At 50.6% G+C, this 24,304-nt stretch overlaps 1 protein-coding gene across 2 annotated transcripts in view; it reads left to right on the top strand.

Moving 5' to 3' along the window:
* SUPT6H (SPT6 homolog, histone chaperone and transcription elongation factor) overlaps positions 1-23,054 on the top strand; it is a 33,380-nt gene extending 10,326 nt beyond the window's left edge. For both annotated transcript variants that reach the window (XM_025851100.2, XM_073879358.1), the window contains exons 3-37: positions 635-793; positions 890-966; positions 1,326-1,518; positions 1,753-1,837; positions 2,452-2,725; positions 3,330-3,431; positions 3,679-3,795; positions 4,378-4,467; positions 4,674-4,816; positions 5,669-5,817; positions 5,970-6,068; positions 6,559-6,688; positions 6,773-6,923; positions 7,098-7,252; positions 7,420-7,615; positions 8,024-8,163; positions 8,286-8,403; positions 9,531-9,607; positions 9,849-9,984; positions 10,468-10,605; positions 10,684-10,851; positions 11,815-11,942; positions 13,070-13,277; positions 13,780-13,927; positions 14,362-14,504; positions 15,414-15,554; positions 16,615-16,810; positions 17,209-17,447; positions 18,060-18,173; positions 18,346-18,470; positions 20,586-20,698; positions 20,976-21,053; positions 21,150-21,316; positions 21,786-21,973; positions 22,251-23,054. In XM_025851100.2, coding sequence (XP_025706885.1) covers positions 635-793; positions 890-966; positions 1,326-1,518; positions 1,753-1,837; positions 2,452-2,725; positions 3,330-3,431; positions 3,679-3,795; positions 4,378-4,467; positions 4,674-4,816; positions 5,669-5,817; positions 5,970-6,068; positions 6,559-6,688; positions 6,773-6,923; positions 7,098-7,252; positions 7,420-7,615; positions 8,024-8,163; positions 8,286-8,403; positions 9,531-9,607; positions 9,849-9,984; positions 10,468-10,605; positions 10,684-10,851; positions 11,815-11,942; positions 13,070-13,277; positions 13,780-13,927; positions 14,362-14,504; positions 15,414-15,554; positions 16,615-16,810; positions 17,209-17,447; positions 18,060-18,173; positions 18,346-18,470; positions 20,586-20,698; positions 20,976-21,053; positions 21,150-21,316; positions 21,786-21,973; positions 22,251-22,437 — 5,072 coding nt within the window. In that variant the 3' untranslated portion in view covers positions 22,438-23,054. The remainder of the gene's footprint in view (positions 1-634; positions 794-889; positions 967-1,325; positions 1,519-1,752; positions 1,838-2,451; positions 2,726-3,329; positions 3,432-3,678; positions 3,796-4,377; positions 4,468-4,673; positions 4,817-5,668; positions 5,818-5,969; positions 6,069-6,558; positions 6,689-6,772; positions 6,924-7,097; positions 7,253-7,419; positions 7,616-8,023; positions 8,164-8,285; positions 8,404-9,530; positions 9,608-9,848; positions 9,985-10,467; positions 10,606-10,683; positions 10,852-11,814; positions 11,943-13,069; positions 13,278-13,779; positions 13,928-14,361; positions 14,505-15,413; positions 15,555-16,614; positions 16,811-17,208; positions 17,448-18,059; positions 18,174-18,345; positions 18,471-20,585; positions 20,699-20,975; positions 21,054-21,149; positions 21,317-21,785; positions 21,974-22,250) is intronic.
* The last annotated feature ends 1,250 nt before the right edge of the window (positions 23,055-24,304 follow it).

Raw genomic sequence — 24,304 nt, 5'->3', positions numbered from 1 at the left:
CTGAGCATCTGTCTGCTGTATGCCAGGCACTGTGCCTAGAACTAGAAGTATAAAATAAAGCCCCTGCTGTTGTGGAGTTGACACTAGTGGGAGGGGACAGACAGTAAACCAACAAATAAGTACATAGGTAATGTTTTCCTCTTGTAGAGACCTAGGAGTGTTGGGGTTTATGTGCCCAGTCTCCTATTTCTCTGGCCAAAGTCAACCACTAGGATCCTCAGCAGAGTAGAACCATGAAATGGCTTTAAAGACAGAAAGGTAAACTTAAGTTTTATCAAAAGAATTAATGGATAAAAGAAGTAATATAGCCTCTGAATTTATAAACTAAGAGGAAAACAAAGATTATTGGTGGCTCTAAAGCCCCTAGTGTGATTTTGAAGAGCCCAAGTAATTAGGAAAATCATCTTGCCTAAAGACCGATGGTGAACATAGAAAGGAGATCGTCCTTTTCCAGATGGTGCTCCTCTGAGTCAGTGGCCATGTCTTACATCTTTAGATGAGGCTGAAAAGTTAACATGGCCCTCACACCCTTAGCTTCAGAGCAAAGAGAGAATCACAGTAAAGCAGGTGGCCCTGCCCACCCCCCCACAGCCCGTTACCCAAACTCCACGCCTCAAACGTGCATGTTTTGCAGATGAGGAGGAGGAGGAGGAGAACCTAGATGATCAGGATGAGCAAGGCAATCTGAAAGGCTTTATCAATGATGATGACGATGAAGATGAAGGGGAGGAGGATGAGGGTAGTGACTCTGGCGATTCAGAAGATGATGTTGGCCACAAGAAGAGAAAACGCAGTGAGTAGTCTCTCCTCAGTCAAGCGAAGCTGGGGTGGAAGTTGCAGCGGAGCAGGGGACTCCCCGTCACCGTGCATAACACTTTGTTTTCTCCAGCGTCTTTTGATGACCGCCTGGAGGATGATGATTTTGACCTCATTGAGGAGAATTTGGGTGTCAAAGTCAAAAGAGGAGTAAGTGTCATTCTTTTTCTCTGTCCCTGGGGATGAAGGAAAAAGGCCTTGAAATTCAGTGATTTCTGTGGGATGAGGCACCTCCAGAACAGTTTGGGAAGCATCCGAGAAGAGAAAGTTGCTCTGCGTCCTTGTGCCGTGGAGACGAGATTCGCATCCCAGATCTGGGTACCTGTTAGAGAAAGGACTGTCAGAGCTTCGAGGGTGGGCCTTGGTGCTGAAAGAGCATCACGTAACGTGTTCTTTGCCATCCCCTTGGTCAGCAGAACTTTGGTGGGGAAATGGGAGTGAGACTAGCGAGCAAGCACCCTTCTGCCAGCCCCCTCAGACCCTGATGAGGCGGGTTTTCCCACCCCTAGCAAAAATACCGACGTGTCAAAAAAATGTCAGATGATGAGGATGACGACGAGGAGGAATATGGCAAAGAGGAACATGAAAAAGAGGCAATTGCAGAGGAGATCTTCCAGGATGGGGAAGGGGAAGAAGGGCAGGAAGCCGTGGAGGCCCCCATGGCTCCTCCAGAGGAGGAGGAGGAAGATGATGAAGAATCAGGTATGTGGCATCAGGCTGGGAAGCCTGGGTTTGGGTGGGTGTTGGGATTGCCTAGCCCCTACGGGCAGGGTGGGAAACCATTCTTCAGCCACAGGCCCCCAGCATTTGACAGAAAGAAGTTCATTTTGAGGAGCCTCCCTACTCTTCTCACTGGCCAGTCACATAGGAACTAAAGCCATTCAGTCCTGGCTCATGCCCTGCCTCTGAGTACTAATCCCTTCCTTCCCTGCCCAGACATTGATGACTTCATTGTGGATGATGATGGACAGCCTCTGAAAAAACCTAAATGGCGGAAAAAGCTTCCCGGATACACAGATGCGTGAGTGGGGTCTGGTACGGGGCGGTGATAAAGGCATCTGAGTAGACATAGGAAGGAGGATGTCAGAGGTTTCTGCCAAAAATGGGACGTTCCAGCTCTCAACGTTTTTGCTTCCCCGCCTCAGATAACCTTTACTAGGCAGGAATATCATACTGCTCCTAGAAGCCCTGAGAGCTCTCTGCATTATAGGGCCACTGTGGGCTCAGGGTGGAGTCACGTGTGTAGGCCTCCATCCAGCCTCCCTCTGCACCTGCAGCTCCGTGTTTATTCGTTTATATATTGGCCTCCTAAGTACAATTTTGTTGCAGGAAAATCTTTTGCTGTAAGGGAATACTGTAATGTCTTAGCAAAAGATGGATCTGCTGAGCAGAATATGGACCTATCTGCCCTGTTGCTTTTTGATCCCTGACACTGGCACATACCAACCATGGGCTTTTTTTCTTCCAGAAATATCCCCCAGCTAAGTCTTTATTCCACAGTAAATATGCTTTTTTAATTTACCTTTCTCTTAATGTTCCTTGTTTCCTTTGGGGCAAGTCAAGGATCTATGCATGGGCTGCATCTCTCTCCTCTCACCAGAACCTGGGCCAACTGCCTCTTGCTGTCACCCACAGGGCCCTGCAGGAAGCCCAGGAGATTTTTGGTGTGGACTTTGACTATGATGAGTTTGAGAAATACAATGAGTATGATGAAGAACTGGAGGAAGAGTATGAGTATGAGGATGATGAGGCTGAGGGTGAGATCCGAGTACGCCCCAAGAAGACCACCAAGAAACGTGTGAGCCGCAGGAGCATCTTCGAGATGTATGAGCCCAGTGAGCTGGAAAGCAGCCACCTCACAGATCAGGACAATGAAATCCGAGCCACCGACCTGCCTGAGAGGTTCCAGGTAAGAAAGCACCAGCTTCTGTCCTTCTGCCCATCTGTAATCACTGCCCTGAGCCTCCTTGCTCCAAGCACTGTAGCAGAGGAACAGTCTGGGAACAATCTGATACTGAATGGTATATAGGAAGTTGGCTTTGAACCCCATGTGACCAGGGGGTGCAGAGAGTCTGGCTCTTAGAGAAGGCTCTTGTGCTGCTTATGGTTCTTGAAATGGCACTCTTTCTTTCTTTCTTTTTTTTTTTAAAGATTTATTTATTTATTTTGAGAGAGTGAGAATGAGAGAGAGAGAGTACATGAGAGCGGGGAGGGTTAGAGGGAGAAGCAGGCCCCTCACCGAGCAGGGAGCCCGATGCGGGACTCGATCCCGCGACTCCAGGATCATGACCTGAGCCGAAGGCAATTGCTTAACCAGCTGAGCCACCCAGGCGCCCCAAAATGGCACTCTTTCTTTAGCAGATACATAAGGTGTCTACTTTGTGCCAGGACAACACTCTTCCAGGGAGCCGGAAATGTGTGTCTGGAGCACACGTTTCTCTCCTGAGGTGGTGTGTATTTCCCACAGGGGATACAGGATAAAGTCAGTCTCATTATTGTCTTATCCCCCACAGCTCCGCTCCATCCCAGTTAAGGGGGCTGAAGATGATGAACTAGAAGAAGAAGCTGACTGGATCTACAGGAATGCCTTTGCCACACCAACCATTTCTCTGCAGGTATCCAAAAAAAGATCCTTCTGTTTGACATGAACTGGAAGCCACTTCATCAAGATGAAGACCTCCTCCTCCCATGCCCCAGACGTCTATGTGCCTAGTACAGGACAGTATGAGTGTGTGTATGTGTATGAGAGATTTTTTTGGATTTCATCTGACAAGGTTATCCTTTGACATGAAACAGTTTCACTCATGGTAAGACAAAACAAGTAACAGCGTTGTTGCTGTTTCTTTTTTCTTCTGGCTCTAGGAAAGCTGTGATTATCTAGACCGAGGGCAGCCAACCAGCAGCTTCAGTCGAAAAGGGCCCAGCACGATTCAGAAGATTAAAGAAGCCCTGGGCTTCATGCGAAATCAACACTTTGAGGTAGCACCTCAAGCTCTCTAATGGTCCATTGGTTAGAAATTCAGGTGGGGGGCGCACCTGGGTTGCTCAGTCAGTTGAGTGTCCAGCTCTTGATTACAGCTCAGGTCCTGATCATGGGATCAAGCCCCACGTCAGCTCTGCACTGGGCTTGGAACCTGCTTTAGATTGTCTCCATGTCCCTCTGCCCACCCTCACCCCCCGCTTGTGCGTGCGCGCGCGCTCTCTCTCTCTCTCTCTCTCTCTCTCTCTCTTTCTCTCTTTCTCTCTCTGTCAAAAAGAAATTCACCTGGGGGTGAGGGAAAGGGGAGCTACCTGTCAGGTGGGGAGCCCCCTTCTGTCCTCAGATGTGGTCCGTTGGCTCAAGAGTGTGAGAACCAAAGGAGACTCTAGTGATCAGGAGAACGATACTACCTGTCTGCAGCACCGTTTTCCACTATGGGGGAGAGCACGTGCCCTTAAGGAGCCTGTGAGGGAGGTCAGGCTTCCGACTGTTGAATATTCTGGTGCTGTTTACCCCTCTGGCAAAGGAGCTCCTTACAGATCTTTCCATTCTGGTTGACTGCAGTCTTCCTGCCATTCTAGGTGCCTTTTATTGCTTTCTACCGTAAGGAGTATGTGGAGCCTGAGTTGCACATCAATGACCTGTGGAGGGTGTGGCAGTGGGATGAAAAGGTAAGATGGGCCCATGCCCCGCTGAGAGGCTGGGCTGTGGACTGGGCACCACTGCTGCCAGAGCCCAAGCGTCCTATACATACCATGGCAGCCCAGACCTCCCCAGCCTGTTAGGCTCTCCCCCAGGGTCTCCTGGTAAGGAACGGAGCAGCCTCAGATCTCTAAGGCCAAACACCAGCCCTTACTCGTGCCTTGTCTCCTCCTAGTGGACCCAACTGAGGATCCGCAAAGAGAACCTAACACGGCTATTTGAGAAGATGCAGGCTTATCAGTACGAGCAGATATCCGCTGACCCTGACAAACCCCTTGCTGATGGCATCCGGGCTCTGGATACCACCGACATGGAGAGGTGACGTGTGCAGGGTTTATTCCATTACAAGGAGCCCTCAGACCAAAGGCGGGCCCCCAGGGAGCAGCATAACCTACAAAATCCTCAGGACAGGGCCCATCCCTTAGAAATCCAATTTGTCCCCACATCAAAAGTGATCTTTCTGGCAGGCAAATTCATCGTAGTTATCTATATTGATATAAAATGTTAAAAGGATAAGACAGTCATGTTTGGGGCGCCTGGGTGGCTCAGTCATTGAGCGTCTGCCTTCGGCTCGGGTTATGATCCCAGGGCCCTGGGATCGAGCCCCACATCGGGCTCCGTGCTCGGCGGGAAGCCTGCTTCTCCTTCTCCCACTCCCCCTGCTTGTGTTCCCTCTCTCGCTGTCTCTCTCTGTCAAATAAATAAAACATTTAAAAAAAAAAAAAAAAAGTCATGTTTGCCGATCTGAGAATCCCTGCATGTAAAGTTACATGGGAAACCAAATTATATCCAGAAAGTGGCTTGATGAGCCTGCAATCAGTGTGGAGTGTGGGAGGGGAGCAGATGACTTCAGTGGCCAGTGTCATGAAGCTGGGGGGAGGGGCGGGGGCAGACTTCTCAAGGACTCTGAACTTTGCTGGAAATATGATGCTTCAACTTCATCTCCATTTCTAACAACCACCGACCACCATTTGACATATTCTTTGTCTAAGATACCTTGGTTGCAAGTAAGTCATGGTGTGGTTGTGTTGTGTAGCTTTAATAATTGAAGAGTACGGGCACCCATCCCAGTTGGGATCTTGCCTCATGGGAATTGGACCTCTTGTAGCAGAACTGGGTTTAAACCATTACTCAGTGATAAAATTGAGGTCTTCTGTCCCTTTCCTCCAGGCTTAAGGATGTGCAGTCAATGGATGAGCTGAAAGATGTCTACAACCATTTCTTGCTTTATTATGGTCGTGATATTCCCAAGATGCAAAATGCTGCCAAGGCCAGCCGCAAGAAGCTGAAGCGTGTACGGGAGGAGGGAGATGAGGAAGGCGAGTGCTGGAAAAGAAAACCCAGGAGGCTTGATGGCCACACCGTCCCCTAGGATGACCTGGGCTGAGTGCCCTTTAGGGCTTCTCTCTACATGTGTCAGATCCTTGGGAATGACTGGAAACTGGAGCACTAACTCATGATTTCTTCCCAGGTGAGGGTGAAGAGGCAGAAGATGAGGAGCAGAGGGGCCCAGAGCTCAAACAGGCCTCCCGCCGAGATATGTACACCATCTGCCAGAGCGCTGGGCTAGGTAAAAACCAGTTGCTTTGTGTTCTGGGTTTTGTAGCCGTGAGCAAGGGGAGTTCCCTGGTAGTTGCTGCTGGGCAAGAAGAGGACTTGACATCTGAGCGAATCACCAGTCCAGTTCTGAACGCCGGCCCCCCGCACCCACACCCACCCCACAGTAATGGCCAGGCCTTTCCCTAACTTCCTAAAGGAATGGAAAGCTCACATGATCAGAAGGGTGGAGTCCATCCTGTCTTTGAGATGTTCTTTTATTAAACTATGACTTCCACCTTAGTTCTGAGCCCAGGAGTCACAGAAAATTCTTGTTTCTTCGGCCTCATAACAGCCTGTCAGGTGCTTAAAGGCAGTTTTACTATTCCTTGTGAATTTCCTGGTCCTGTTTCTTCATGACCTTTTTAAAGTCTAGTGCCCAGAATTGCTGCGCTGGATTCAGAGAGCAAAGAAATTTGTCAGCCCAGCTGTTGTCTTACCTTTCACCCTCCTGTTTGCTTCAGATGGTCTGGCCAAAAAGTTTGGGCTTACTCCGGAGCAATTTGGGGAAAACCTCCGGGACAGCTATCAGCGGCACGAGACAGAGCAGTTCCCTGCGGAGCCTTTGGAGCTGGCCAAGGATTACGTTTGCAGGTAGGCATGCAGCAAGTGGCTGGCAGGAAGAAGGGGCTGAGGGCCAGACACTGTCATCCTACAGCTGCCCCATTTTCCCCACAGCCAATTCCCTACGCCAGAAGCTGTGCTGGAAGGTGCCCGCTACATGGTAGCCCTGCAGATTGCCCGAGAGCCCCTTGTCCGACAGGTGCTGAGGCAGACCTTCCAGGAGAGAGCCAAGCTCAATATAACCCCCACCAAGAAAGGTAGAAAGGTGAGCTGGGTGAAGGGTTTTGGTCCAACACATAGCCCAGCTCTGGGTTGACTGAACTGAGTTTCTTGCTTTCGTGCGCAGCTGAGCCGTCTGCCTGTGAGCAGACAAGCAGTCTTTTCTCCCAAGGTCAAGCCAGCTTATCAGTAGGCTGATGATTCCTCTTGATGTCTGCAGGATGTGGATGAGGCCCACTATGCTTATTCCTTCAAATACTTAAAGAACAAGCCTGTCAAGGAACTGAGAGATGACCAGTTCCTCAAAATCTGCTTGGCTGAAGATGAAGGGCTGCTCACCATTGACATCAGTATAGACATGAAGGGGGTAGAAGGGTAAGCGAAGCTCTGGGGTGGGGGCTCTTTGAGGGAGGGGTCCTTCAAGAATGTGAACCTCAGTTTCAGAGTTGAGCGAGCCGTTGTCCCTGGCTCACTCAGGGTTTGTGGACATCTGAGTATCCCCTTTCCTCCATCCCCGACACTGCCGTGTTGTCTCTTCTCAGCTATGGCAATGACCAGACATATTTCGAAGAGATCAAACAGTTTTACTATCGAGATGAGTTCAGCCACCAGGTGCAGGAGTGGAACCGGCAGCGCACCATGGCCATCGAACGAGCTTTGCAGCAGTTCCTCTATGTGCAGATGGCCAAAGAACTCAAGAACAAGCTGCTGGCCGAAGCCAAAGAATATGTCATAAAGGTGAAGACAGAAACTTGTGGTCTTTGGTCCTGTGATTTCCCCAAACTAGAGCTGAGAGTGCAGGAACCCCTTAAGAGTAGTCTTCTAGCTAATGGAGAAACACTGAAGGCAGGGAGAGGGTAATCACAGGGAGTGCAGACAAGGCCATGGATCACTCCAGGACCTCCCCCTTTGAACAGCCTCTTGGCTTGCCACCCCTAGTTTAAACATTCTTTGTTTATATTACTGTTCTCTGCATACTCTCCTGTTTCCAAAAGCAAGGTATGCCTTCCTACCGTAAGCCTGCCAAGGGCTAGGAGCAAGTGCGCATGTCAGTACAACCTTGGCACGTGCGCACCCGCATCTGTTTCCAGCATGGCACACTTGGTGAGCCTCTCGGCCCTAGTGTCTGGTGTGTCTCCTCCTCAGGCCTGTAGTCGCAAACTCTACAACTGGTTGAGGGTCGCACCCTACCGGCCAGATCAACAGGTAGAGGAAGATGATGACTTTATGGATGAGAACCAAGGGAAGGGCATCCGCGTCCTAGGCATCGCTTTCTCCTCTGCCAGGTACCTGTTCAGTCGTGCCTGCTCAGCCTCACTCCTTCCCTGACTTCCTAATCTCATTCTTCTCTTAGTTATATTCTCTTATTTCTGACTGTTGCTCTGTTTTTTTCCGGTCTGGTTGGCAGAGATCACCCTGTGTTCTGCGCCCTGGTCAACGGCGAAGGAGAAGTGACAGACTTCCTTCGGCTGCCCCATTTTACCAAACGGCGAACTGCATGGAGAGAGGAAGAACGGGAAAAGAAGGCAAGTGGCTGGGACGGGGTAACCAAGTGTACACCTTAAGTGCATTTTACAATTCCATAGGGATACGTGTTTATTGTCTACACAACGTCCCATGCAAGACCCTCATTATCTCTACCCGGTTGCTGAACCTTGGAGTCCTGGGAGAAGCCTCACTTCCAGAAGCAGTAGATGGCGCTCAAGTTCTGGTGCAGAATTTACTTCTGGCTGGAGGCCAAGTCCTAGGCCTTGTGTGCTTCTGGGAGCTGCCATTATGGCCTCAGTTCTTAACAGCATCTGGGTCATCCTGTTCCAGCAGCTGAAAGCCAGTGAGGCATTAAGCCAACCTTTTCCCAGCTTTAGCCTTTCAGTGTTTTTTTCCAAGGAAGGAGGAATTTGAATTCATCTCACATATATGTTTCTGATTTTTTTTTTAACCTAACGGTGTCTTTCCATTTTGCCAAGAGAGGTGCATCCTAAAGTAATTTTTAACAGCCATCTTTTTTTTTGAGATTTTATTTATTTATTTGAGAGAGCAAGAGAAATAGAGAAAGCATAAGCAGGGGGGAGAAGGAGAAGCAGGCTCCCCACTGAGCAGGGAGCCCGATGTCAGGCTCAATCCCAGGACCCTGGGATCATGACCTGAGTGGAAGGCAGACGCTTAACCGACTGAGCCACCCAGGCACCCCATTAACAACCATATTTTAAAAAGAAAACACTGAAATGGGATTAGAATAGTCCTGACAACCAAATAGTGGTTTATGTTGGCAAAACCCAAGTATGTTTGGATCAGTCAGAGGAGCATGGGACTCTTGATCTCAAGGTCGTTGAGATCAAGCCCCATGTTGAGTGTAGAGATTACTGAAAAGGAAGGAAAAGAAGAAAAGGAAGACCCAAGTGTGTTTGACCACAACCAAGTATGAGCCAGAAGTGTAGTAACTTTAGAAAATGTTAATGGATATATGACATTCAAACCAGAGATCTTAGTCTCCTTGTTTTATGTTCCAGTTAGACAGTGTGTGTGCATCGTGTCTAACTTGGAGCTTACCATTCTCTGGTCTTAAAAGGTCTTGGCGCTACTTAGGGAGACAAAACTGTTAGAAATCTCCCTATCTTCAGAGCCATTTAGTTCCAGTTTTATTTCAATCCAGGCGCAAGACATTGAAACCTTAAAGAAATTTCTTCTGAACAAAAAGCCTCATGTGGTGACAGTTGCAGGAGAAAACAGGTAGGGGCACCAGGGGATCAGACTAAATTAACTTATCCCTTCTTATTGAATCTGGCATATGCCTCTAACAAAGTGGCCATATGCCTCTGTAGACCCTTGGTAAATTTCCCATCCCCGGCGGGTAGATATTTGTCTTCAAAGCCCTTTCCCTACCACCCTCCACCCATCCCAGCCTTGAGTCTGTCTATCCCTGAGAAACAATTCAGAAAGAGCCCTGACCCACAACCCCTCATCCCTCCAGGGACGCCCAGATGTTGATCGAAGATGTGAAGCGCATTGTGCATGAGCTGGACCAGGGCCAACAGCTGTCCTCTATTGGGGTGGAGCTGGTTGATAATGAGTTGGCCATTCTCTATATGAACAGCAAGAAATCGGAGGTAATGCTGGAGCCCCCATTCTTGGGACCTGAACAAGTAAGAGCTGTCAATGCTAGGGAAACAAGAGTGATCAAGGGCACAGGACTGCACTTACTCACTTACCCATGTGGGAGTGCTTCATTTTGCCAATCATGGCTCAGATTGGGAGCCCTGCAGATTAAATTGGCCCTAGAGAAGACGAGAAAGTGACTTAAGGCTAGAACACTTTGGATTTCCTTTTGTTGTTGAGAGCTAAGGGAACTTTTTTTTTTAAAAGATTTATTTATTTATTTGCGAGAGCGAGAGTGAGAGAGAGTACATGAGGGGGGGAGGGTCAGAGGGAGAAGCAGGCTCCCTGCTAAGCAGGGAGCCTGATGTGGGACTCCATCCCGGGACTCCAGGATTATGACCTGAGCCGAAGGCAGTCGCTTAACCAACTGAGCCACCCAGGCGCCTGAGAGCTAAGGGAACTTAATGGTCCTGCTGGTCCTCATTTGACTCTAGGCAGAGTTCCGGGATTACCCTCCAGTGCTGAGACAAGCCGTCTCCCTGGCCCGGCGCATCCAGGACCCTCTGATTGAATTTGCCCAGGTGTGCAGCTCTGATGAAGACATCCTGTGTCTCAAGTTTCATCCCTTGCAGGTGAGTAGGGTTTGAGAGGCTAGCCTGGGCGGACAGAACGGCACAGGAACCTTACCCCTACCTGCTCTGTGTCCACAGGAGCACGTGGTGAAAGAGGAGCTGCTCAACGCCTTGTACTGTGAATTTATCAACCGAGTCAACGAGGTTGGGGTCGATGTCAACCGTGCCATCGCCCACCCGTACAGCCAGGCCTTGATCCAGTATGTCTGTGGCCTGGGACCTCGAAAAGGGACCCATCTCCTCAAGGTAGGATGGAGTTGAATCAGAAAATAAGAAAAGTTCCCATTTCATTGAGCCTTTACACTCTTCCAGCACGATTTGACAAAAGACCAAGGTCAGAGAGGTAAAGGGACTTGTCCAGAGACATCCAGCTCATGAGAGTCCAAGTCAGACTTGAGACCCAGGTGGTCACAGCTGTGCTCTTCACTACTATACTGTGGGAAAGACAGCCATAAACCAAGATTTAAAATGGTTGGAAGAAAGTGAGAAGAGTGCCGACATACCTCGGGATAGTAGTTTATTCCAGTGGGAGAAAAAAGGCTTTCAGTCAGGAGTTGGTGGGGGAAAGGGGTATGCAGGGAGCTTTAGAAGTATTGGTAATATTCTTTAAGATGAGTGATGGGTACTTGGGTATATATTTCATCATTACTTTTTTTTTTTTTTTTTTTAAGATTTTTTGAGTGGGGTGCGCCTGGGTGGCTCAGTTGATTAAGCGACTGCCTTAGGCTCAGGTCATGATCCCGGGGTCCCAGGATGGAGTCCCACATCAGGCTCCCTGCTCAGCAGGGAGTCTGCTTCTCCCTCTGACCCTCCCCCTTCTCATGCTCTCTCTCACTCATTCTCTCTCTCTCTCTCTCTCAAATAAAATCTTTAAAAAAAAAAAGATTTTTTGTTTTTTTAAGTAATATCTACACCCAACGTGGGGCTTGAACTCACAACCCCAAGACCAGGAGTCGCATCCTCTTCCAACTGAGCCAGCCAGGCGCCCCATTTTATCGTTAATTTTAAGCCATACATTATGTATTATTTTTGGCAGGTGTGACATAGTTCACTAAAATAATTTTTTTAAATAGTATGGCATAGTGCTCAGTTAGATATTGAGGCATGGGGACAGAGTTCCCATCACGGAGGGTTTCCCAGGAGCCTGAAAGCAGGCGGGGAGTGTGGGGCCCGCCTGCTGCTCTGGCTCACTCCACACCTCTCCCCTAGATCCTGAAGCAAAACAACACCAGGCTCGAGAGCCGGACCCAGCTGGTCACCATGTGCCACATGGGTCCCAAAGTCTTCATGAATTGTGCTGGCTTCCTCAAGATTGACACGGCCTCCCTGGGGGACAGGTGATGCCCTCTGCCTGGGTGGGCCAGGAGGAATTCCCTTGGGCTTTGCTTTGGGGATTCAGGGAATTAGGGCTGTCAAAGGGCCCAAGGTATTTGAATTAAATATTTTAAAGCAAAGGTGAGGAACCTTTATTAAGTCAAGAGCCTCTGACCTATGGAAAAGATCGGTTCAATTATGTGAAGCTTTTTTTGTGTGAGAAAAACCTAAAAAGAACCAACTTACTTTTTAAATTAAGGACAGGAAACATACAAGACTTTGTTCAGTAAACACAAACATGTTCTGTTATGATCTGCCATGATTAGATAAGGGTGGGATTAGCAGGGGCAATGGAAAAGGAGTGTGGGGGTATGAGGAAATAAGGAAGGGGGAGAGAGATTCGGTATGTTTTGAGATGATGTTAATTGAGAGAAAGTTCTATTCACTTGGACTTTGGACTTCACTATTGACCTCTTCCTCTCCAGAAGTTATCAACTCAGTCTTTGGAGGATCTTTTCCACGGGCACATAGCTCCTCATTCAGTAATGGAAATCAGTGGGGAAATAGGCTTCAAGTTCTAAAACTTCATTTTCCACCCAGCTTTGCTGTAACACTCCACGAATAACATAGGTCCATGTGAGTGCACGGGCAAGACCAGCCTGGGAAGGCTTTATGGGGGAAAATAGCTGCCAGCAAATTGTCAGAAGTCTTTTTCCCCCTTCTTGTTTTATCTTATTATAACACTTATTTAAGTTCATGATATAAAATTCAATGTATAGCAGTATTATGCAGAAAGTGGAAGTCCCCCATAATCCCACCCCCCAGAGATAATTACCATAACAATTTGGTGTATACTACAATGTTCCTAAATTTTATTTTTGCTATGCATTTACTAACTACCCATTTACTACAAAAATGGGGTCATACGGTTCATAGTGTTTTGCAGTGCATTCTTCACGTATCAGTATATCGTGGTCATCTCTCCATGTCAGCACACATAGACCTACCTCATTATTTTTAATGGCTGTATAGTACTCCATTGTATGGAGGTACCCTAATTTATTTAACCAGTTCCCCATTGGTGGACATTTGGGTTGTTACTAGAAGCTTCTCGTTCTATATCCTTGCCCCTTTTCTGCCTTTCCTTCAGCACTGACTCATACATTGAAGTTCTCGATGGTTCTCGAGTCCACCCTGAGACCTATGAGTGGGCCAGGAAGATGGCAGTGGATGCTCTGGAATATGATGAATCAGCTGAGGACGCCAACCCTGCAGGAGCCCTCGAAGAGATATTGGAAAACCCAGAGCGACTCAAGGACCTGGACCTTGATGCCTTTGCAGAAGAACTGGAGAGGCAGGTGGGTGACAGCGTAGAGGCCTGGCACAGAAATCCCAAGTGCCCGGGATGGGAGGAGACCTGGGCAGCAAGTCTTAAGAAAACCTCTGATAATGTTAACATGGGAAACTCGATCCTCTCTTCTCCCTCCCCAGGCTATACCAGGTTTTTCAAGGAAGTGTTCAGTCTGCTTATTAAGGAGCCAAGAAAGTCTCAAACTGCTGTGGCTACTACAGGGGGGTCGGGGCAGTAGTCAAGTTTTCTTCTAAGCTTTCTCTCCTCCTCTCCAATAGCACAGCTTTGCATGTGTCTATTTCACACATTAGGGTTTTCTGAGGCATTTTTATTCTCGAACATTGCATGATTAAGAAAAGGTTTGAAAACTTCTTGTCATAAACGTTGAAGGGGAAAAAGAGAAGAGAAGCCCTGACAGGGGCCAACTGGCCTATTCCTTTCATTGAAAGCCCCTGTGGCTCCAGTCGGGGAATGGTTGCAAGGTTCTTCCTGATGGGCTTCTTCCGCAGGGCTACGGTGACAAACACATCACCCTGTACGACATCCGGGCGGAGCTGAGCTGCCGGTATAAGGACCTCCGTACAGCCTACCGTTCTCCCAACACAGAGGAAATCTTCAATATGTTAACCAAAGAAACACCAGAGACCTTCTACATTGGTAAATTCTGGGTCTGGTTTTCATTTGGAGAAGGATGTGTAAGGGTGGGGGGTGCATTTACTGTATGCATTCAAACCAAGCCATGATGCCAACAGAATGAGGCAGGTCTGTAGGGAGAAAAGACCAGGGGAGCCTGTAAGAAGACTATAACTATAAAGCCCTGGACTAGGAGTCAAAACTGAGTCTAGGGTCAGACTGTGCCTTTAACCTGCTGCTGCAGGATCTTGAGGGAATCACTCATAGAGGCTCCATGTTCCCCCATCATCAAATCAGGGGAAGATTTGCCTTCTCATGGATGTGAGGGAAATCTGTGGAGATGCTGTAAGACAGATGTTCTGTCACTAAAAAGTCAGTGGGAAGGAGTCACTCCTCCAGTTTTCTTAGCCTGTTCCCCATTCTTTTCTTTCCTTCCCTGTCCTTGCCCTTTCCCGCAGGAAAGCTCATCATCTGCAACGTCACTGGCATTGCCCACAGGCGTCCCCAGGGTGAGAGCTATGACCAGGCAATCCGCAACGATGAGACAGGGCTCTGGCAGTGCCCCTTCTGTCAGCAAGACAATTTCCCTGAACTAAGTGAGGTACGTGCTGCTGTGTTATTGTGGTCACTGGAGTTCCTCGATTGAATATTCTTTATGCCCTAGAAAGGAGTCAAGAATTGGGCTGTTTTAGGTGGTGCTCTTACCAAACGAATACACAAGAGAGGGAAGAGGGCTAGAATACATACAGGTCTAACGTGAAGTCCCTTGGTATACTAGTCAGAAATCTGTGTGCTTCCTTCTTTTCTGGCTCAGCCTTTAACCCGAGTTTCCCATTCTCTGGGGATCTAACTCAGCCAGATTGGAGATACAAAGACGTGCATTTCTTACTTACAGGGGAGGCACAGTGTCCCCATACATGCTAGTTAGAAGGTATCTATAGGCTGTCTTGAATTTTTTCCATTTTCCACACACATTTTAATTTGTCCCACTTTCTTCTAGACATTATCTGCCTCTCTGATGGTCGGAAGTCATTAAAGCAACCCTGAGCGCTTTTTCTGAGTCTTCAAATGTTATGAGGCAGTCTGTGAAAGAGATAATTTCTGAACTTTACCTAATAAAGGAAGCTGGTGGGATTTGTCCAGGTTATAAGAAAGCCAGGGGGCGCCTGGTTCACTGAAATGGGTTGTTCTGCGGAGACTGGCATGTATATTTCTTGTGTCTGAACAAAGTGGGAGAAGGGGCCTCAGTTGCAGCTAGAGAGATGTACAGATTCAGTTTAACATGAAGGATTGCTCTGATGGTCAGTGGTGCCAGCTACTGACGTCACTTATGAGTCAAGGAACATCAGAGATGTTCGGAATCTGTGTTGGTGGGTGGCTGAGTCATTGTGTTTTCAGACCACATTGCCAGGTGTTACGGTAAGAAATTGCAGTGCCCTGGTAGCTCTTTTTTGAACATGTGATCTCCAGAATCTTAATGACCAAGCTCCTCTCCTGATGTACTTTTCAGGTCTGGAACCACTTTGACAGCGGTTCATGCCCAGGCCAGGCCATTGGGGTCAAAACACGGCTAGACAATGGTGTCACCGGCTTCATCCCCACCAAGTTCCTCAGTGACAAAGTGGTAAAGCGGCCAGAGGAGCGAGTAAAGGTAGATGAACGACCGGGCTAAGGCATCTAGTGGGGCTTTCAGCCGCCCAAATTGGGTGCTCCGGAACTTTGGGCAGTGCCCCCCAGAAGTGAGGCTCTGTTCCCAGTGGCTGCTGGTAGGGAGAGAGTGTCAGGAGGATTTAAAACTAATTGAAAGAAGCCAGGGTGAGAAGCATGTGAATGAGGAGCAGCTTTTGTTCACTGTCTTTGTGAGATTTCACTGGGTTGCCAGCCCTTCGGGAGAGGGCTCTCTCTTCCTGTGTGGGAAGCTGGACTTTAGTCTGCAGGCAGGAAGCAGGACCCAGCATTTCATGCTGTGAAACAGAAAGGCTGAGCTCTCTTTCTGTGCTAGTCTTCTCCTGCCAGCTGCCATCTATTATGCACCCACTAGATACCAGCACTTGACATTTACGTCTGTTGTCTCCAATCTCACAACGTGATGGGGAAGGAAATGGGACCTTCTTTTTCCAGAGAAATTTGAGTGTCTTTTCCAGGATCTCCCAGTTAGTTGGTGACATGGCTGGTACCAGATCTGCCAAATGGTCTGGTTCTAAGTGTCATGAACCCCTGAGAACCGTGGAGTGAGGAAGGTTGGGGAAAGATCTTCCTAAAAAAGGAAGCGAGGGAGATTTTCGAAAGGAGAGCCATGCCGTGTGACTGGCTTGTGCCGCTGTGTCGCAAAAAGACTCAAGTCAGTGGGAAAGAACAGAAAGCTCTTATATTGCCTCCCCTCCAAAAAGGGTAGCCAGACTTTGATTGCACTCTCGGAGCAGTAATTAGGTGACTTTATGGGAGAAGGGGAGAATGTCAGTGGCAGGGTAGACACAGTCAGCCCCAGTTGGTTTTCCTGCCTAGAATGAGAGGCATCTGTGCATGGCATGGCCCGTGTTCTGCAGACCAGACTCAGCACTGAGCTCCTGATCAGTCACTTGCTAGCTGGCTGGCTTTGGGCAAATCACTCTCCCGTCTTTCTGCCTGGACTTTGGTTTTCTCACATGTAAAATGGGGCACCGGGCTAGATCATCTTTGTCCCTTCCAGCTCAAATGTTCTGTGGATCTAGGTGGGAATGACCGTTCACTGCCGCATCATGAAGATTGACATTGAGAAGTTCAGTGCCGACCTTACCTGCCGAACCTCAGACCTCATGGACAGGAACAACGAGTGGAAACTGCCCAAGGACACCTACTATGACTTTGATGCCGAAGCAGCAGACCACAAGCAGGAGGAGGACATGAAACGGAAGCAGCAGCGGACCAGTGAGTGTGGCCACCACCACACCTGTGCAGCCCAGGTCTTGGCAGCCCTCCCTCCACAGGATGTGCTTGCTGGTGGCTGTGCCCCGGTGGGAGTGAGTGCTCAGCTCTGACATGCTGAAGCCCAGAGACATCACAGATGGAGTCAGTGACAGGGCTGGAAGCCAGGGTCTTCTTGGGCCACACGTTCTTTGCTAATGCACTGTGACGTTTAAAGGCTCGTTCTCTGAGCACCTTAGGAACCCAGGTTCACACATCCTTCACATCAGAGAATCCAGGTCGGTGAGGGTAAAAGAGTCTCAGAATTTGACAGAGGGTCAGAAATGAAGCCACAATTTGTCCCGTGGTTGTGGGCTCCCAGTCCCCTCAACTGATCTGTTCTTCTTTTCTGCCCTCTTCAGCATACATCAAGCGAGTGATCGCACACCCTTCCTTCCATAATATAAACTTCAAGCAAGCAGAAAAGATGATGGAGACCATGGACCAGGGTGACGTGATCATCCGCCCAAGTAGCAAGGGTGAAAATCACCTGACCGTGACCTGGAAGGTCAGCGATGGCATCTACCAACACGTGGATGTGCGGGAAGAAGGCAAGGAAAATGCCTTCAGCCTGGGAGCCACCCTGTGGATCAACAGTGAGGTGAGAGCCAGCTTCCGCCCTCTTCCCATCCCCTGTCCTGCTTCCAGAAACAAGCCATCTTTGGCTATTTTCAGCTGACGTTAGTGACTTACGTGCATTGTATGTATTTTAGCTGCACAGAGCAACAGAACAGGAGGTTGATTGTGAGATGAGTCATTTGATAACAGTGTTTATATATTTTGCTCCTTTTTCTGTGTCCTCTAAATTTTAAAATAGTCTACCCAGAGAGCGCCAGTGGAGGAAGAGGAGAAAATACACATGCAGAAGCAAATGATCACGCACACGCACACACACATGCACACACGTGTTTCCCTTTTTTGTTTTCAGTAGAGAAAAATTTTATGAAGCTCCCTGTTGTTCCCAAGCAGCAGGGGAGAATCGAAGTTACGGTTTAAAGGATTTTGAGCTTTGTAAGCTGATAGATCTGGGCATGATAGATCTGGGCATGACTCAAACAGCTGGATCAATGGAGGGGACTTTGCGGTGCAGTGAGGCCACAGCAGGGCTGGGAAGTCCACATCCTCCCAGGGTTCTCTTCTGAGTGGATCGGATGAAGGGCCAGGAGTCTCAGCTCGCAGTGTGACCCGTGGGGCCTTTATCATCTCCCCACAGGAATTTGAAGACTTGGATGAGATTGTTGCTCGCTATGTCCAGCCCATGGCATCCTTTGCCCGGGACCTCCTGAACCACAAGTATTACCAGGACTGCAGTGGTGGTGACCGTAAGGTGAGCCCAGGGCTCTTCAAGGCGTGACCTCTCCTGGTCACTTCAGTATGTCTGGTTTCCCTTCAGTGTAGGGGATGTTCTGCTGGTGAAAGAGGGGTGCCTCGTGTGTGTACCAGACGTTGTGTGCCAAGCATGCTGCTCTGCCAACCTCTCCTCCTTGTTCTACCCCCAGAAATTAGAGGAGCTGCTCATCAAAACTAAGAAGGAGAAGCCCACCTTCATCCCTTATTTCATCTGTGCCTGCAAGGAACTGCCCGGCAAGTTCCTACTGGGATACCAGCCCCGGGGTAAACCCAGGTGAGTGCTGGTGCTGAGAAGGTGCTGCCGCTGGGGTCCGCAGATAGGCTAGCAGGGCAGTTAGCCCTGGAGCGGTCCCCTGTCTGGTTCTGCCTGTCTTTCCCCTCTTACCCGTTTAGACCAGCAGTGGAGGTTGGAGTTGGGGATAGAGGGTGATGATTTAGAGGCAAAAGGGCAAAGATTCGGTAAGAAAGATACTTTCCTCAGCTCTGTGAGAGAAAGTTTCCTTCACCTCTTCTCTCTCCCAAGGAGTGATGGAAATGACCAGCCTCTCCCCACCTGACTGGCAGATGGGGGCCAGGACACAGGTCTCTCCTTTTCCCTCTCTGCTTTGTGCTGGCCAGGGCAGTGAGGACGTGGCGGCGCATGGTCGCCGTAGTGTGCTCAAGAGCTGCCTGCACTGAAGGGGTGCGTCAGAAGAGCTGCTCCGCCTCCTACCATTGACTCCCCTCTGCTTCTTTCTACATATTCCTTTGTCTGGGTCCCTTTAGAGCTCACTCTGAATCAAAGTCCCTTTTTCCTTTTTTCTTTTCTTTTTTTGGATCTGCTTTCTGTCTGTTACCCAGACTGATCATTGTACCAGCCTTCTCTGTGCCCCCATCCTCCCTTCGGCCCTGGGCCAAGGCCAGTGCATTTCTGCTCTCGTCCATCTACTGCCTGCACGTGATAAACAGTATAGACTGTGGGTAGGGACTCAGTGGCTAGGTGACAAGAAACTCTAGACTGCAGACCCTACGCCGTCTTGGGCACATGCGGAATATTGTTTTTCTGAGAAGCCATTTCTGACTCAGCTTCCAGAGGATGGTAGCCAGGGCTCTTGGCTGGACACTGTCCCATGAGAAATAGTTGAACAAACAAGGGACCTTTTTTTTTTTTTTAATATTTTATTTATTTATTCATGAGAGTCGGAGAGAGAGAGAGACAGAGGCAGAGGGAGAAGCAGGCTCCCCGCCTAGCAGGGAGCCCGATGCGGGATTCGATCCCAGGACCCTGGGATCATGACCTGAGGTGAAGGCAGATGCTTAACCATCTGAGCCACCCAGGCACCCCAAACAAGGGAACTTTAAACAAGGGAGTAGAGGGGAGCCTGGGTGGCTCAGTTGTTAGGCATCTGCTTTCGGCTTGGGTCATGATCCCAGGGTCCTGGGTTCGAGCCCCATATCGGGCTCCCCGCTCCGCGGGAAGCCTGCTTCTCCCTCTCTCACTCTCCGAGCTTGTGTTCTCTCTCTTGCTGTGTCTCTCTCTGTCAAATAAATAAAATCTTAAAAAAAAAAAATAACTATTAAACAAGGGAGTAGAGGCACCTTGATAACTTTCCATAGGAAGGCATGCAGACTTCTTGTGTTGCCAAACTAACGACACTTGAGTGTCAATTAGATTTAGGAAGCAGGGTTCAATTTATATATAAATGAGAACTTGGTGCTTTTTTAATTGTCGGTAATTGACAGTTATCCTTAATCGAACGAAACCGTATTTTAGGCATCATGCTAAGTGTGTCCTGTGCGCTGTCTCATTTATTCCTCACACTCAATTCTAAAGATTTAAGAGTTGTTACTCCCATTTTCAAATGAAGCTGAGATTAGGGTTTAGTAACTTCACATAAAGTCATCTAGGTGGCGAGTGACAGAGCCAGACCTAGAACTGGTCTGAACCCAGAGCCCCTCCTCACGTACTCCCTGCACTGCCAAGTGTTGAGTAAGGTCAGACTCACCACCCGAACAGGGGTGCTTCCAGATTCCAGTTCACGGGGAATTGTTTTTGCTGCCCTGGGAGGCCCCTCCAACCCTGACACTGTGACCTCAGTCTTACCCTCACCTGCGTGTGCTGCCATCATCCTGCGGCCCAGGGTGGTGGCAGGACGGTGGCCCAGCCCCCCGCAGGCCATCCTCTGGCAGCCTGTACCTAGCACACCAGGGGCTGCTGACTCCTGGCCTTGACCCTGCTCACCTCCTCAGAGTGCGGCCTCCTTTGACAGAGTCGGGGCTCTTTCATCTCTCCTTCCCCCGCCCCCTAGCACCCAGCTTGGCTTCTTCACACGGTAGAGATCTTTTCTGGCCCCTCTTTCAGGGCTGGCCCCAGGTGGTGTCTGATGCATGTTTCCTTCCAAAATCCCAGGATAGAATATGTAACAGTGACTCCCGAAGGATTCCGGTACCGGGGCCAAATCTTCCCTACTGTGAATGGACTTTTCAGATGGTTTAAGGATCACTACCAGGATCCTGTACCGGGTGAGTTCTGTGCTGCGCTCTGGGGTGTGCTTAGAGGGACAGCTAGGCCCTGAATCTGGATGCTCACTTGCCACCTCCGGAAGGGGCAAGGCCTGAGCTGTCACCGCAGCTGTCTCACTCCTGCTCCAGCCTCCTGGCATCAAGGACGTCCTCCATCTGCTTTGCCGATGCAGCTTCCCTTCTCTCCACCCACCTCAGACCTCCTCCGGCCCCCTACATTGTGAAACCAGAAATAGGTTTCTGGAGGGACGTAACTCACTTTGGCCGTTTCCTACAGGCATCACCCCCAGTAGCAGCAGCAGGACCCGGACACCCGCTTCTATCAACGCCACCCCAGCCAACATCAACCTTGCCGGTGAGGAGCTCATGTCTGGGACGGGGAGCTGGAGGGATGGCACCAGCAGGACTTTGACCTCTGACGGGCCCACCCCCCATCTCTGTGTGCTTACAGATCTGACACGAGCTGTGAATGCCCTGCCCCAGAACATGACCTCACAGATGTTCAGTGCCATTGCGGCCGTGACAGGTCAAGGACAGAACCCTAACGCCACCCCAGCCCAGTGGGCCTCCAGCCAGTATGGCTATGGCGGCAGTGGAGGGGGCAGCAGCGCTTACCATGTACGTGGCTTGGGGACGAGGCTCCCTGCGGGGGGTGGGGAAGACTGAACGGGAACGACCATCCGTTCCCAACCCTCCTTTACTGACCCGTGTCCGCAGACTGGCCTCTGGCAGCGCCCACCACAGGGGGCTTCAGACATACAGATGGGGTCGCCACAGCCATAGGAACTGTCTCCAACCCACGGTCCTTTTCCCCAGGCCCACGTGAGGGTAAAGGGAGTAAGGTCTGATTTTTCCGTGGTCCTTTGGGATCTTTGGAACCCTCAAGCGGCCAGGACTGACCAGGGTTGTTGTGCCAGGTCCCATCCTGCTGGCCTCTCTCTGCTGCTTGGGACTACATACTGCTCAAGAGATGGTTGGTCAGCTGGAAAGCTCTGGGCCGAGCCCTAGCTTTCAGCTTGCCAGAAGTTCATAGCAAGGCCGAATAAGCCCCAAGCCCATCCCCATTTGACCGTTCTCCTTTCTCCAGGTGTTCCCAACGCCAGCCCAGCAGCCGGTGGCCACACCGCTCATGACCCCCAGCTACTCATACACAACCCCCAGCCAGCCCATCACCACACCACAGTACCACCAGCTCCAGGCCAGCACCACCCCGCAGGCGGCCCAGGCCCAGCCCCAGCCCTCTTCCAGCTCTCGACAACGGCAGCAGCAGCCAAAGTAAGTATGTGGTCTGTGGCACAGGGCAGGCTGCTAGGGGCAGGTGTCGCCAGCCTTCCAGTGGGCTCGGCGTAGGCAAGGGCCTCGGACCTCGTGAGAGCCGTGACCCAGGCGATAGCCCAGGATGACCGCTTTCTGGGAGAAGACAGAAGAGGGCCACGGGGCAGCCGACTACGGCTCCTCTCTGTAAGGACAGATGTAAGGTGAGGGAAGGCTTCCTTCTAGAGAGCTCCCGGAGGGTCCTGATCTCAGAGGCCCCTTCTTTTCCCGTTTCCAGGTCCAACAGCCACGCCGCCATCGACTGGGGGAAGATGGCAGAGCAGTGGCTCCAGGAGAAAGAAGCCGAGCGGCGGAAACAGAAGCAGCGGCTGACGCCCCGGCCCTCCCCCAGCCCCATGATCGAAAGCACCCCCATGTCCATTGCCGGCGATGCCACCCCGCTCCTGGATGAGATGGATCGGTAGGGGGCCCGCTCCTAGGACTCTGGTTACCTCTGAGGCTGGGAGAGGCCCAGCCGCCCACTGCCTCACTCCCTGCCCCTCCTTTTCTGTCCATAAAGTGGCGTGAATTGACATTCTCTTTGGTGGTCAGCCTGGATGGGTGACAAGCTGGACGGCCTTGCCAAGTTGAGCTCAGTGTACGCTAGGCGACAATTCTCCCACTCCAGGCCCTCACCGGCCACCTGTCCCGGGACCAGGCTGGGAGGGGAGTGTGGCGGGGAGGAAGAAGAGGAAGACGAGAATGAGAGTGGAACAGTTTTGTATTCTGCTCCCTACAAGCCATTTTGAGCTTCTGCCCTCACCTGACTCTGGGCTGCGACCCTGGGGCACCAAGCTCAGCACATGAGTCTCCCCCAGCTCTTGAGGGGAGAGGAATGCTATTTATTCAGTTTGAGGCAGGAGGGAGAGGAGGGAAAGTATTTCTGACCCTGATGCCGACGGCTTGGGTGGCTAGCAAAGCAGAATTGCAGGGGACCTGGGGGAGCAGTGCTAACCTGCCCCGCCCCCGCCTGGCCGCCTTCACCCACCTGCTGCTGCCTCCGCTTCCTGCCTGTCATTTGAATAAACAGTGTTTCTACAGAGCACTTGGCAAAGCGTCTCTCTCCAACGCTCCGGCTCTTGAAGGGTGGCTTTCAAAGCAGTGTGTGGAGCTCTGGGGGCTCACCCTGACTCCTTCCAGACCATCAGAGAGACAGTGACTCTGAACAGCAAGCAGCCTCTGTATCTGCCTGGGGTCACGTCCATGCTCCGCTCCCCAGCCCTGTGCCTGTTGTCTCTGTAAAACGGAGTGATCGATACCTGCCTCGTCTGGGCAGCTGCCAGGACTGAGAGAGGACGTGTGCGCGCTCAGCCTGGGGCCTAGGACCTCGTGAGGCCCCAGGACCCGTTAGGTGCTGTTACTACACTCGCACACAGCCCACGATCTGCGCCCGCTAGCTTCCTCTGGCACAGCGAAGAGGGGCTGCGCATAAATTTCAGTTTCTCGAGCCCCTGCACCTCTTCCCTGGCTCTTTTTGCCAGCTGGGCCTTGGTCTGTGATGATAGAGCAGCTCTACACAAGCACGGCTGCCCCAGGATGGGCCCCATGCTTGCCTGCTCCCACGCACGCCCTGGAAAAGGAAGTGCCGGGCTGTTGCAGGGGAGGCCAGTCCCCCCCCTTACCAGCTTGGTCCAGCCAGCCCCCTGGCCCTGGCCCCTCCCCCCAGCCTGACTGTCTGGTTGTGTTCTAGACTCCTGGTATGCCGTGTTTCTTCAGAAGGGCCTCGCCTCACAGCTTTGCAAGTTGGTGCTAGGAAAGTGAGGTTTTCCCTCTCCCTTTCCTCTGCTTGGGGCTCAGCAGAGAAATCAGGAAAGGTCACTACTGCCCAAACTTGATGAGTCTCCCATCTTGACTTCATCCCGTCATTCAAGATCTCTTTGGCTGTTGACAAGAGTTGGGAGGAAAGGGCTGGTCTTCTGCCAGGAACTCGGTCGGTTCCATTCCCTTCAGCATAAAGGTCTGGAAGGGCCTAGCAGGAGCAGGGACACACCAGCTGGGAAATCACGTTCCCTTAGGTGCCACCAGCGTCTTCCTAAAGGCCACTTAGAGGAGGGAAAGGCCAGGCACAGTGGCACAGAGTGGGTTAAAAGGTTCCATTTATTAGGGGTATCACTGCAGACAGCACTGCCTGAAATCCCCGAGCAGATTTCACACAGACCAGTCTCCCAGGAGATGGGCAGCCTCCTTCCCACCCCACCCAGATGTGCTCCTCTCCTGTCCTGAGCCTAGGATGTTACAGAGAAACAGGCTGTGTCCCCCTCTGCCCTCCCTCCTACGTTCCCATGGACTCCC

This window comes from Callorhinus ursinus, unplaced genomic scaffold (assembly GCF_003265705.2).
Source record: "Callorhinus ursinus isolate GAN/ISIS: 27379988/994484 unplaced genomic scaffold, GSC_fseal_2.0 scaffold34, whole genome shotgun sequence".
Classification (NCBI taxonomy): domain Eukaryota; kingdom Metazoa; phylum Chordata; class Mammalia; order Carnivora; family Otariidae; genus Callorhinus; species Callorhinus ursinus.
The sequence above is the reverse complement of the archived record's forward strand: the minus strand, read 5'-3'. Positions and strand labels throughout refer to the sequence as shown.